Source organism: Pseudorasbora parva, chromosome 5 (genome assembly GCF_024679245.1).
Source record: "Pseudorasbora parva isolate DD20220531a chromosome 5, ASM2467924v1, whole genome shotgun sequence".
NCBI lineage: Eukaryota > Metazoa > Chordata > Actinopteri > Cypriniformes > Gobionidae > Pseudorasbora > Pseudorasbora parva.
Genome location: NC_090176.1, coordinates 26,541,754 through 26,553,942, shown reverse-complemented (window position 1 = coordinate 26,553,942; position 12,189 = coordinate 26,541,754). Strand labels below are relative to the sequence as shown.

The 12,189-nt window shown below is 37.1% G+C and overlaps 2 protein-coding genes across 3 annotated transcripts; both read right to left on the bottom strand.

Annotated features, from left to right (window-relative positions):
• Window positions 1–1,193: 1,193 nt before the first annotated feature.
• hsd3b1 (hydroxy-delta-5-steroid dehydrogenase, 3 beta- and steroid delta-isomerase 1) lies at window positions 1,194–3,950 on the bottom strand. The gene is made up of 3 exons (XM_067444989.1): window positions 3,770–3,950; window positions 3,241–3,405; window positions 1,194–2,457 (listed from the first exon to the last, which is right to left on the bottom strand). Exons 1-3 carry the CDS (start codon window positions 3,915–3,917, stop codon window positions 1,649–1,651), a joined length of 1,122 nt encoding a protein of 373 aa, XP_067301090.1. The 5' UTR covers window positions 3,918–3,950; the 3' UTR covers window positions 1,194–1,648.
• Window positions 3,951–5,252: 1,302 nt separating this feature from the next.
• Window positions 5,253–12,108, bottom strand: si:rp71-68n21.9 (kelch-like protein 9). 2 transcript variants are annotated; one of them, XM_067443623.1, is made up of 8 exons: window positions 11,698–12,108; window positions 11,288–11,329; window positions 10,613–10,880; window positions 10,329–10,461; window positions 9,317–9,513; window positions 8,370–9,216; window positions 8,166–8,279; window positions 5,253–6,105 (listed from the first exon to the last, which is right to left on the bottom strand). In XM_067443623.1, the coding sequence occupies exons 2-8, from the start codon at window positions 11,290–11,292 to the stop codon at window positions 5,609–5,611; spliced, it is 2,061 nt and encodes a 686-aa protein (XP_067299724.1). In that variant the 5' UTR covers window positions 11,293–11,329; window positions 11,698–12,108; the 3' UTR covers window positions 5,253–5,608. The 2 variants fall into 2 exon arrangements, with proteins under 2 accessions (XP_067299724.1, XP_067299725.1); XM_067443624.1 differs by having other exon boundaries at window positions 10,613–10,874.
• Between the last annotated feature and the right edge of the window lie 81 nt (window positions 12,109–12,189).

The window sequence follows — 12,189 nt, the reverse complement described above, 5'->3', positions numbered from 1 at the left end:
GACTTTGTTGCCCAGCCCTATCTGCAAGAAGCGTCAAAGCTTGTGACATCGCGTCGAGTTACTTTTTGCGTAAGTTGAATACACTACTTGCACTATGCCTTGTGACATGAAGTGAGTTATTGTAGTCTATAAAGTTATATAATTTTTTTTTTATTTATTTAAAAAAAAAAAAAGTTTTTTAAATAAATGTGGCACTTCGCTTCAGAAGGCCTTCATTAACCCCCCGGGCCATGTGGAGCAGATTTGATAGATATATGCACTTTTATGGACTTCATTATTATTATATTTTATGGATATTGATCCATTTACATTTATTATATTTGTATTTTATTTAGGTGTAAATATACACCTATTCGATGTGAGTAAATCATGGGCTAATTTTCATTTTTGGGTGAACTAACCCTTTAACCCTAACCTTTTGAACTTAAGACAATCGTCGCTTAGGTTTCATACACAATATTGCCATTTATGTAAATGTTTACTCCACCAAGGAAAATAGTTCCTGAACAACTTAATGCAAAAGAATGAATCGGTTGAGTAAATGAATAATGACAGCCGTGTCACTAAGTGTAATTATTACAACAACAGAAAAGCGAGACTCAAAACAGGTAGGCCCCATATAGGCTCATGGTCTAGAATTATCACTGGCAAAGCAAAAGTAATATCGGTGTTGGTGAGTAGGCTATATGAAAGTGTATGACATTTTTTTTTAATGAATTCTAACAATGTAATATTTTGATAACATGAACAAGCGTGAATTGACTGTATATTTGGGACAGTTGGGCCAGTGCTGCATTGTGTGTTTGTGTGTGGTGGCAAATTTTGTGCACACACATCCGAAGCACGAGCACAGAAATCCTATTTACGAATAGCCTACTAAACTGAGCTCTCTCTTTCACATATTCTTGTGGTTAAAACAGACATACTATTCAAACAAAAATGGTCAAAATGTATGTCTTGGCAAGCATCCTCGTAGTCAGTTATGTGTCTTAAAACACCAACAGTTGAAGAAATAATTGGTATATTGGATCTCTACATTAACTCTTAAAGTGACAGCAGCCATATTATTGCTGCTGCCTGTGTTTAAAACCAAACCACAAAAGACAAAGACAAATTCTCTCTTCTCTTGTTGTTATAACGTTAACTTAAGGATCAATCTGTTTCATAGCTGGTAACTTATTTAAGGCTGGTTCATTTTCTTAAGTCACTGGCAGTCATTTCGCAGGTGTGGCAAAAAGTTAGTTTTAGGAACTGGGTAGGCCTATGAATTACACAAAACCCAGTCGTTTGCTTGTAAGTCATTATTTGCATAAAAATTCACAATGGCTAACTAGCATTGATTTCTTTCTTTTTATTTTTGAAATAATTTTAAAATACATGAATTACAATAAAATAACATTCTGTTGGAATAAGCAATAGCATGTCATTTTTTTTCTTTAAATGGACATTTATTATGAGACAAATGTAAACATAATATACAGTCATTATACAAGTTTTTTTTATGTAAAACATGCATTATCCAAGGCACTAGACAACTAATGTTTTCTACTATTGTGAATTTAATTAGAAGGAAATATTACTATAAACCAACAGGCAGAACATGACTGCTGTGAAATACAGGTAGCACAATATTCATATTATGTTATGTTTATTTCAAGTGAATTTGCTGTCTCTCTGTGGGTAAGACAGACGCTAGCCAATCGGTAGTTTGCTTGCGTGCCTCTTCCCAATCATAGCGAGGGCAATATCCGAAATCTCTTTGAGCCTTTTGATATGAGAAACTAAATGGTGTGTTTAACATGGTCAGCAACTGCCTATTTAGGGGTGGAGTGAACCTCAGGAACGGTCGGAGCACAATGTGCAGTAATTCCATGAGGAATGACAGAAGATATAGAAGCGGAAAGGGCAAAACAGGCCTCTCTTGTATCCCAAAGCCTAATGGTGAAAGAACTGCATAGTTAAAGTCCGAGTAGCTGACAGGTGGAGTGTCGTCTGAGATGTAATAGAAGTTTCCACCCATCACAGCCCTTTTCTGAGAATCTCTGAGGGCCTGACCCGCTTGTAAATGTGCCTGGGCTACGTTTCCCACGTATACAGGATTCACTTTTGCCTCACGTCGTGATGTTCTCAGCAGCATGTTTCCGTTGCGGATTCCATCCCTCATGTGGCCTAAAGTAAATCGACAGCCTGGTCCATAGATGTACATGGGCCTCAATGCACAAGTAGCCAGCTGACCTCCATTGCGGAGCAGCTCTCCATTGGCCTGAAGGCAAATCTGTTCAGCCTCCTTCTTGGTTTTGCTGTAGCTAAACTTAAGGCAGGCGGAGTAGGGGGTGTCCTCATCACCGTTAATGATCGGATCACCCCGAGGATTGGGACCAGCCACCTCAATGCTGCTAGTGTAAATGAAGGAGGCTACATTTTCTTGGATGCAGGTCTCAAGCAGCAGCTGTGTTCCTACCATTGGGGGAAAAAAAACTATGTTCACTGTCTTTGAACTTGATTATTACTATATTGTGTTAGTCAAAGTGGAATTTTTATGGTGTTATTTGTATTGCTACAGCTAGTATATTTTAAATCAGTAGTTATCAACCTTTTACTCCATTGTCCACAAAAATAACTAAAGGGCCATGAGGGAGCAAAACAGTTTTCAAAAATGTTCTTCTTATTTTACAGTGTCCATAGATCAAAATAACTTACTTAAATTAGAATAATAACATTTCAGGATTTCAAAAAATTTAAGAATTAAATATTTTTTCCAGGGGTCATTTTCTTTTAAAAGGATTTACAGGAAAAGGTTAAAGGATGAGGATTTAAATGTAAACAGGTATTTTTAATACACATTTCTTTACAATGTATATCTGATAAAATATTTTATAGATGGCATACCTACAAAAATGTTTATTACTTGTAAACATTATGTTGTTAAAAAATTTGTATTACATCCAGGTTTTCCAAGATAATGGGAATCCTGGTTCTTCAAAGACAAAGCACAGTTGTTGAGAAGATTAATTAAAATACAAAATATGTTTTATCTTATTCTCAAGCTTGTTTTTAAATTTCCTGTGGCCCTCAATAGGTCTCTGGCCCCTTAAGAACCACTTGACTCAAATGCTCATTTTTTGTCTCAATATTGTGTTACTGTGAAAAAACAAACAGTTGTGATCTCTGTACTTAGCTCACTCTCTTAGCTCAAACTTATTCAGTCTTATTACTGTGTGCCAAAGACCAGTCTCTCACCTTTAACATTAACTCCATATAATTCACAGTATTCAACTGCTCCAATTACATCAATGAGAGACGCAGTGTGGAAAACAAGTGCCGCTCCTTTACAAGCTCTTCTCAGCAGCTCACAATCCCTGATATCCCCCTCAAAAACACTCACTTTAGTCTCTCCTCTGCAATCTGAGGACACAGACAAAAACTAATCAAAGAACAAGTGTTGATTTTATTATATATATATATATATATATATATATATATATATATATATATATATATATATATATATATATATTGCTTATAAAGAGATAAGAAAGTAAAAAAGAAACAGAAATGGCATGTGAACAATTTACATGCACATTATCTGTATTCTTAATATTCTCAAGCAAAGTGCAAAACAGGAAGACGAATCTCAACTACTAGAGACTAAGAGATACCACGAAACCAAAGAATATAAATAGTGACCAATAGATTCCATAAAAAGGAGAAATAGAAGAAGGATTTGTTATTTTAGATGAGAAATACATTAATGGAAGTATCCACTTACCATGAAGAGACTGTATTAGCTCAGACCGGATGTTTCTATCTAGCAATCGGATCTCAGCAAGCTTCTCTTCCAGTAACAGTCTGATCAGTTTTTCTCCCAGAAACCCGCAGGCTCCTGTCACCAGACACACTTCTCCAGACAGAGCCATGGCGACTGCCACCAACACCAGCACCACTTCACTCCTGAGTAAAGCTTTGTGTTATGCCACTATACAAGAGAGCGAGACTGGAAATCACCGAGATGTGATGAGTCCTTGGAGATGGTGGGACAGACTGGGAGGGTGGTGTTTTTAAGCCGAACTATCTGCCAAGGACAGCCTCAATGCCACAGCTGGGGATGGGATTTGAGAAACAGAGTCAAGGTGCTAGTCAGCAGTCTGCTTATTTGAAAGATTCCTGTTTTTAGAACACAACTGTTGACATGAAATTCAACTGAATAGGTTTTATTTATGTAATGGCTTTTACATGAGATGTGTATATGTAAGGGGATCTTAAGGGTGTAATAACCATTTATCAAGTTGCATTTTCTCTCCTCATTTGTCTTAATTTAATTGTATTTTAAGCATATTTGTATCGTCTTGTGCAAAATAAAGTCAAATAAAAAATAATGAAATGATAATACAGATTTAAAATACATATTTCACATTTTCATTGGAGTAATCCTGACTATAACCCAGGTTTTTTTTTTAGCTCATTGATTTAGTTACTTCTCTTTTGAAACATTATGTGGATATGAGAAAGGGAACATCCTTTAGTCAGTCTCAACTCTAATAGTCTTTCACCTTTACTTTGGGTATACAGACCTTGGGATAGTTGGTCTTTGGCTTTTGATGACTTATTCAAAACATAAGGCAGTCAAGGTTGTACAAATTCTGCACATGTCACAACTGACAGTTTACGGTTCTTATTAACTTACCTTATTTCAGTTTAAACCGTTTATCCATGGTGATCCAATACTGTTCAAAATTTTGGGATCAGTAAGATGTTTTTGAATGTTTTTGAATGAAGTCTCTTATGCTCTCTGGAAAGCTGCATTTATTCTATCAAACAGTAATACAATAAACAATAAAAATACAATAAACAGTAATATTATGAAATATTACTACAATTTAAAAGAACTGTTTTCTATTTTAGTATATTTTAAAGTCTAATTTATTCCTGTGACGCAAAGCCGAATTTTCAGCGTTATTACTCCAGTCTTCAGTGTTACATGATCTTTCAGAAATCATTCTAATATGAGGACTTGCTGCCCAAGAAACATTTATTATGGTTATCAATGTTAAAAAACCTTTGTGCTGCTTAATATGTTTGTGGGATATGTGATATGTTTTTTCAGGATTCTTTGATGAATATAAACTTTAAAAGAAGAGCCTTTATTTGAAATAGAAATTTTAATTTTGTAACCTTATGTCTTTACTGTCACTTTTGATCTTTTTAACGCATCCTTGCTGAATAGTATTAATAAAAAAGGCACCAAACACAAATTGTGATTACATTTTTTATTTTATTTTTTGCAAAGCATACAAAAGTTATTGAATAATAATTAAAAAAAAACATAGAACAGAATAATTTAGAGATGTAATATTATGAGTAATAATATAATCATATGGGGCACCAGTCACTGAAAGAGAGCAGCATTTAAGCACATTTAAATACAGTGGTACACTTACAGCTTTTTTACAAGCAAATTATTTCCCCTTGTCCCAGTTCGGTCATTACTAAAGTGGCATGTACTATAATCAGTCAATTAAATCTGTTTATGCAATATACATCACTAGCCATGTGAAGCTAATTTCAGAATGTCACATGTAAAGGCCAATAGTGATATCAAAACATCTGTTCAGCCTTTGGATGATGAAAGAGGACACTCTTGTATTTCAGCCTCATCTGTTGAACCTTTTGGATAATGAACTGTCATAGTACATGCCCGTATTCCTCCGAGAGGCTCCAGGACATTGAAGACCTTCTCCCACTCATCCTTCTCAGGGTCATAACACTGCACGATATCCACCATGCACCTGCTGTTCCAGGAGTAACCACCAACCACATAGATGCGCTCCTTAAAAACGGCCACCCCCACATCGCTCTGACCCCTGGGCATCGGAGCAACCACTGTCCACTGGTCTGCTGCAGGGTTGTAGAACTCACAGCTTAGCACATCGTCGTAGTCATTAGTCCCCCGGAAGTGGTTTCCACCCATGACGTAGAGGCGGTTGCCCACGGTGCACATGCAGTGGAGACCACGAAGCTCCATCATGTCTGCTCGCCTGCTCCACACGTCTCTATCAGGGTTATAACACAGCAGCTCTTTCTGGAAAGCATCTCTTGTGATCCCACCTGATGGTATAAAGTATGCACAAGAATGCAACTTAATTTACTTTCTTTTCAGCTGTTGAGGAACGAATAGATATTCATTTAGCCCTTTTGAGCAAGCTTATTTATCTGTGCAGAAACACAAAACAGCAGAAAGGATGTGGTTATGAGGCTGAAGTAGGACCAGAGGCGGACAGTAGAGAAGCATTTGTACTTTCTTCTCAAGTGGATTTTTCAAGCATATGTACTTTATCAGTGTTTTTCGTTGAAAAACTTTTACTTCACAACATTCCAAAACATTCTATTGTTTCATATTGTTTTATATTGAATAGCATTTAATATATTTAAAATAGAAATCTAGTACTTTCTTACTTTTACACAAGTTTTACTTGATAACATGTACGAAAGAACAAACTTTTTAATGTAAGTAAGTATTAAAGGTAAAAGAAAAACTTATTTATGCAACGTAGTCAGAGGTGGACAGAGTACACAGCTTCATTACTTGAGTAAAAGTACAGATACCCCTTGCTAAATTTTATTTGAAGTACATGTAAAAGTACTACAGTCAGATGTTTACTTAAGTAAAAGTACTGAAGTACCTGTTTTTAAAAGTACTTTAGTATCAAGAGTACATTTTCTAAATATTGCATTACTGCCACAGTGTTTACATTTATGTACAGAAACATCCTACATGGAGTTATGAACAATTTTTCCAAACCTTGGAGAATGTAAAAGGAATTGAGAGTAAAATCAATCACATTTGAGAGGGAAACAACTAATTGAGGGTTTCCGAGGTTTTTATTTATTTATTTTAAGTAGTAACGGGTACCTACGCTTATGGATAGAAATGTAGTGGAGTAAAGAGTACAATATTTGCCTATCAAATGAACTTGATTAAAGTCATGAGTACTCTCCAAAAATGATACTCGAGTACAGTACAGATCCTTCAAAATTGTACTTAAGTACTGTACTCAAGTAAACATACTTCGTTACTGTCCGGCTCTCAACGTAGTACAGTAAAAAATACAACATTATGCTTTGGAATGTTGTGAAGTAAAAGTGAAAGTACATATACTTGAAAAATTTACTTTTGTTTTCTGTTTTTAAATGTAAAAATACTCCACCTCCACCAACAATGCCCAACAGTATAAATGACAAAAGTCTGAAAAAGTCATGCACTTTCACATGTTGTCTTGTGTTCAATAGCATTCTGTGGTCGAAATTACTTTTTGTAAAATATTTTTTTGGAGAAATGACTGACTCTCAGCAGTCTCGATAGGTCTAGTCTTTATAGTTAGCATTTAATATAAAAATAAATAAATATTGATTTAAGTGAATATTTAATTACATATACTTTTTATTTATTATAATAAAATGTATAAAATTAAACATAACTTTTATTGAAACTGATTGGAAATTATGCACAAAAACCCTCTACTCACACTTTTTTTTTTTCACAAATCACACGTCTTATTTCAGTTCAAGCATGATTTTTACTGACACCTTTTTTTTTTAGCAAATTAGTACACAAAGTACACAAGCTTTTGAAAAACTTGGTGTGGTGGAAAATGTATTATTTACTTTTATAATTTCTTAATTTTTTTCTTCAAATGCCCTTATTTTTAGATTATGTTTGAATGCAGTTCTTCAAGCAGCAACGTTCTCATGGTTTCACAATGGCCTGCCATGTCCTTTTTAGACTGTGGTCTAACCTCAGATGAGTAACCCAATTCAGCTTGACAAAGCTCTGTTTCTTGGTTATCCGTTTCATGTTGCTTTAAATTCTTGTTCCGGGAACGTCGCCATTAGATTAGGTGAAGATTGCAAAGTTGCTAAGAGACTTCTAAACAGTATTTTTTTTTAACAAAAAGAGTAATAAAAGAATTCTTGTGCAATGTATTCATTAGACTCACGCAGAGGACTGGGGTGGATTAAGGCCACATGCTTTGTGAGCCAGATTTAATTAGTTTACAAAATCTTCCCTCATTATGTAAGGCAGATGTTAATGAGTTAATGCACAACAGCGTATAGTTGTCCTTTTCACATTGATCTCACATTTTCGAGCTTTTAGTATGGATACTCACCTGACACATACATCAGACCTCCGTGTACAGTGCCAGCGTGTCCATAATGGGGTTCATTCATCGGCGCGACAAAACTCCACTCATTCTTGTTCAAATTGTAGCACTCCACCGAATCTAATTGAAAGACCGTTTTCTGTTATTCCACAGTATTTTAAGACAGAACAGAACATTTTGTACAGTGTAATTGCTAAAACATGTCCTTACCAATTTCCCCAGTGGCATTTCTCCCTCCAACAGCATAGAGCTTCCCTTTCAGAGCACTCAGATGGAAGAACGTCCTCTTCTCATTCAGAGAGGCCACCTGCAACCAGCGGTCAAAGCGAGGATCATACCTGTATGCGCTGTCAACAGCTGTCTTACCCTTGGTGTCATACGTGCTTTGACCTCCTACAATGTAAAGAAACCCCCCCAGAAGAGCCACTCCGTGCTGGTAACGTGGCACCTCCATAGGTTGGAGGGCTCTCCAGGTGCCTCCTTCTTCCTCGTCGTACAGCTTGAGCTCTTTGCTGACCACGAGTTGCTGCCTCATCACACCACCCAGAACAACCAGGTGAGTGCAGTCAGATCGAATCCGGGTCCGCTCTGTCTGCAGGGCCGGCTGGAGGAAGGGAAGCATCTGGTAGTTGCTGGCCTCCAGGAGGAGGTTGACACAGGCCGTGTCCGATCGCATGAACGGCTGCACTTCCTCCTTTCCATCGCTTACCGCTCCTTCTTCCGTCTGGTCCTCCTGAGAGATCTGGAGGAGCTCAGCAGGGGACATCAGAGGGAAGCGGATGTGGCGCATCAAGGAGTAAGCAGCAGAACGGCGCTCGCTTGGTTTATGGGACAGCCAGGCACGGGCAATGCGGTACAGCTCCATCTCGGAAAAACCCCTCAGAGAGTCGCTGGAGAGGGCGTACGTCATGCTCGCCTCGGACAACTGCAGGAGGCGGCCACTCTGCATCAACGCGGAGAAGTTCTCGCACACAAACATGTGGACGTGCCTTTGGACGTCTTCCAACAGAAGATCTCTAGCAATGCGCTCCACTTCCACGCAGTTTTCAATAGTGATCTGCCATGTAAAAAATGTGGCTTATTCGAAAACTTGCATCATGCACAGATGAATAATTAATTCAAAGGAAAAACGAACACCACATCTTAAGTGTTTGTACCTCACTGCTAAGTAGCTGGTTGCAGAAGCTGAGAACGGGAAGCACCTGGAGGAAGCTCGCTGCCTCTAGTGTGTCCTGAAGGGTGCCGAGGCTCAGGCTCAGACGAGATGTGTAGATGAACTCGATGATGTTCTTCAGGCCGATTGTGCTCACGCCATGCAGCTTAATCTCCTTAAGCTCCTGCTCTCTCATGCCTCCTGCCACACCAAAAGGAAAAGGGAATTTATTTGATCTGTGTGGAGAAGTAAAAGTGCAAAATGCTTTCCCTTGGTAACCTAATAATAAACTACAATGCAGAAAATATACAAAATACTACAAATATTAACATTTTGGTAGATACTTGATAAGTTACACTTGCACTCAGTGGACATCAGTTTATAGTGTATTTCCCAAAATGGTACATTTAGTAATATTTTACTGTAAAATTATACAATTTCTAAAATTACTGTCTAAAATCTATATTTAAAAATATATCCACGTATAGTAAGGGAACTTACTGTTAACCGATTAGTAGCATTTTAGTACCATATGTTATGGCTGATAACCAATAAATTATATTAAACAATTAAAGTATTTTTTCTAAATAAAAAGATAAAATAAAAATGAATTAATTCAAGCATCACAGAGTAAAGCATGTGACTATATTTAAATGTGACTATAAATATATGTACTAAAATATAATGTCCATTTATATTCTTAGTGTTTTTAAAGATTATTATTTGGTGGCGGCAAAGGTAATGTAAATATAAATACAGTGGAAATGTACAATGAACTATCCAATATCAACCAGTACCGATAAATTAAATACAATATCTCTATTATTGTCTAATAACAAATTTGGTACCAATATATAGTGAATCTCTCTCTCGCTCTTTTTGGATAAATAGAGCCAGATTTAGCCAGAATCATACTAACTGATATTATATTAATTATAACAATATTTAAAAAAACTAAAATACTGTAATAAGCTTTGATAAGCGAAGACTCTCCTCCTGGATTTGGTGAGACTCACCTGTAAACATGGCTTTGAAGTAGTCACTGGCTGAAGCCATGATGACCCTGTGAACTGGGAAAGCTTCACTGCTGTCACCAGGTACCAGAGTCACATCGCAAAGTGTCTCATCACCACGAAAATGATCCAACCCCTGCAACACGGCAAAATCTGCCATTAATATCTGCAGTGATTTAAAATCTATTTGCAGTAAAATACACCTCTCTTTGTAAGTGCACTGAATCCCTTTATTTTAGGCAGTTAACTACGCCAATAACGGCTTTCATATACGTCCTTTGTCTCACCTTGAGTATGGCGCTGCCGTGCTCTGTGCTGTTGAACACTTGAATTTGTGGCCTTGGAGGGGCACTGGGCTTTTGAGTCACTGGAGGTTTCGGGGGGATTACAACTGGTTTTGGCGCAGGTTCTGGAGGTTTTGGAGTAGCCTCAGCTGGTCTTGGTGCCACCGTTGGGGTCTTGTCTGTTTGAGGAGGGGGTCGTGGCGGCTCCCTCTGCGATCTGCTACCTATTCGTGAAAGTCTACGATGCAGTTTTCCTTCCTCCCCACTGTTACTGAAATAAAGACATTTTTAAAACTCCTGTATTTAGAGACTGAATGCGAGGTCAAACATGCAATCGTCAGATCACATGAAAAAACTATATTCCTCTTATCCATTGTATATCTTTTTACAATGACCATTTTATTCAATTCTTACAGTTCACTAACCAACTGCATTATTTTATTTATTTTATTTGAACCCTTTTCTTATTTCTGAATCCTGGGAGACAACAACAAAGCATGTCTGCTTAAAAAAATAATACTAATCTACTATTTAAACTGAATGGAAGACCTATTTGAAGGGATACAATACACAAATATAAAAATTATGTATGAAAGCAATTTAATAAATATAACACAAATCCACCTGTCCTTTAATGAAAAGCCTATGATGCAATATCTTAAGACAATCAGAACTTACCCCATGGCTTACGTGTCTGCTTATTTGCTGTCCAAAGGATTTCTAGTGGAAAAATGAAAACAAATGGTTAAGTGTTTCATCAGATCTGCAGGAACAATATTTGGATCAAAGTTTGAACAACAAGGTCAGAAAGGGGAAGTTAGCGCTGCCTATGTGCAACGAGCATGAAAAAAAGATGCCGATTAGGCAGACAAGGCAAGGCCTCATCTCTAAATGTGTGTAAAGGAGGGACTTTCTTTAGATAAGATCCAAAAAATAACTGACAGAAACTTAAGCTAAATACATAATTCTAAGTAACAGTAACAGTACTACCCTTATACATCCTCTTCAAAGCACCGACACACAAATGTAAAGTTCATCAGTGGGGGAGAATTCAGGAAAGATGGACTACATAAAATAAAAGGACTTACCGAGACGTGGTGCTTTCTCTGGGGGGTTTCAAAAGTGTCTTCTCATTATAACGCAAAGCATCACGCTGTGATCACACTCAGTCGACACAACTGGGTATGCAGTCTGTTTACCACAACCTCATTGACTTCCTGTGTCACTTCTCTCTCTCTTTCTCTTAGGCACACACACCCTTACATGTTATTTCAAAACGTTCTCTCTTCCTCCTTTTGACATGTTACTTATAATAGGCTTCAGTTCAAGCCTTGGCTCTTTCTTCGGCTGCATCTGCATGTTGTGTTTGATACTCATGAGTTGAACCCATAGCTGATGTGAAAAGAGGAAGCCCGATAGCAGATTTGCATTTCTTTTATGTGCTGCATTAACAGTTTATTTACTGTAGTGACTGTAAAAATGGCAAGCAAAAAAGCTTCATCTTAAAGAACCAATTATCAATCAAATTAGTGAAAAATGAATAATAATTGGTGGCCCTTTAAAAGCTGAACAGCCACTAA

Coding starts and splice junctions, on each gene's coding strand:
- hsd3b1 (XM_067444989.1), bottom strand. CDS start 3,917: ATGGCTCTGTCTGGAGAAGTGTGTCTGGTGACAGGAGCCTGCGGGTTT. Junction 3,406..3,769: donor GCTAATACAGTCTCTTCATG/GTAAGTGGATAC, acceptor CTGTGTCCTCAG/ATTGCAGAGGAGAGACTAAA. Junction 2,458..3,240: donor ATATGGAGTTAATGTTAAAG/GTGAGAGACTGG, acceptor CCCCAATGGTAG/GAACACAGCTGCTGCTTGAG.
- si:rp71-68n21.9 (XM_067443623.1), bottom strand. Junction 10,462..10,612: donor ACGGCAGCGCCATACTCAAG/GTGAGACAAAGG, acceptor GCCGTGTTGCAG/GGGTTGGATCATTTTCGTGG. Junction 8,280..8,369: donor AAATGCCACTGGGGAAATTG/GTAAGGACATGT, acceptor TCTTTCAATTAG/ATTCGGTGGAGTGCTACAAT.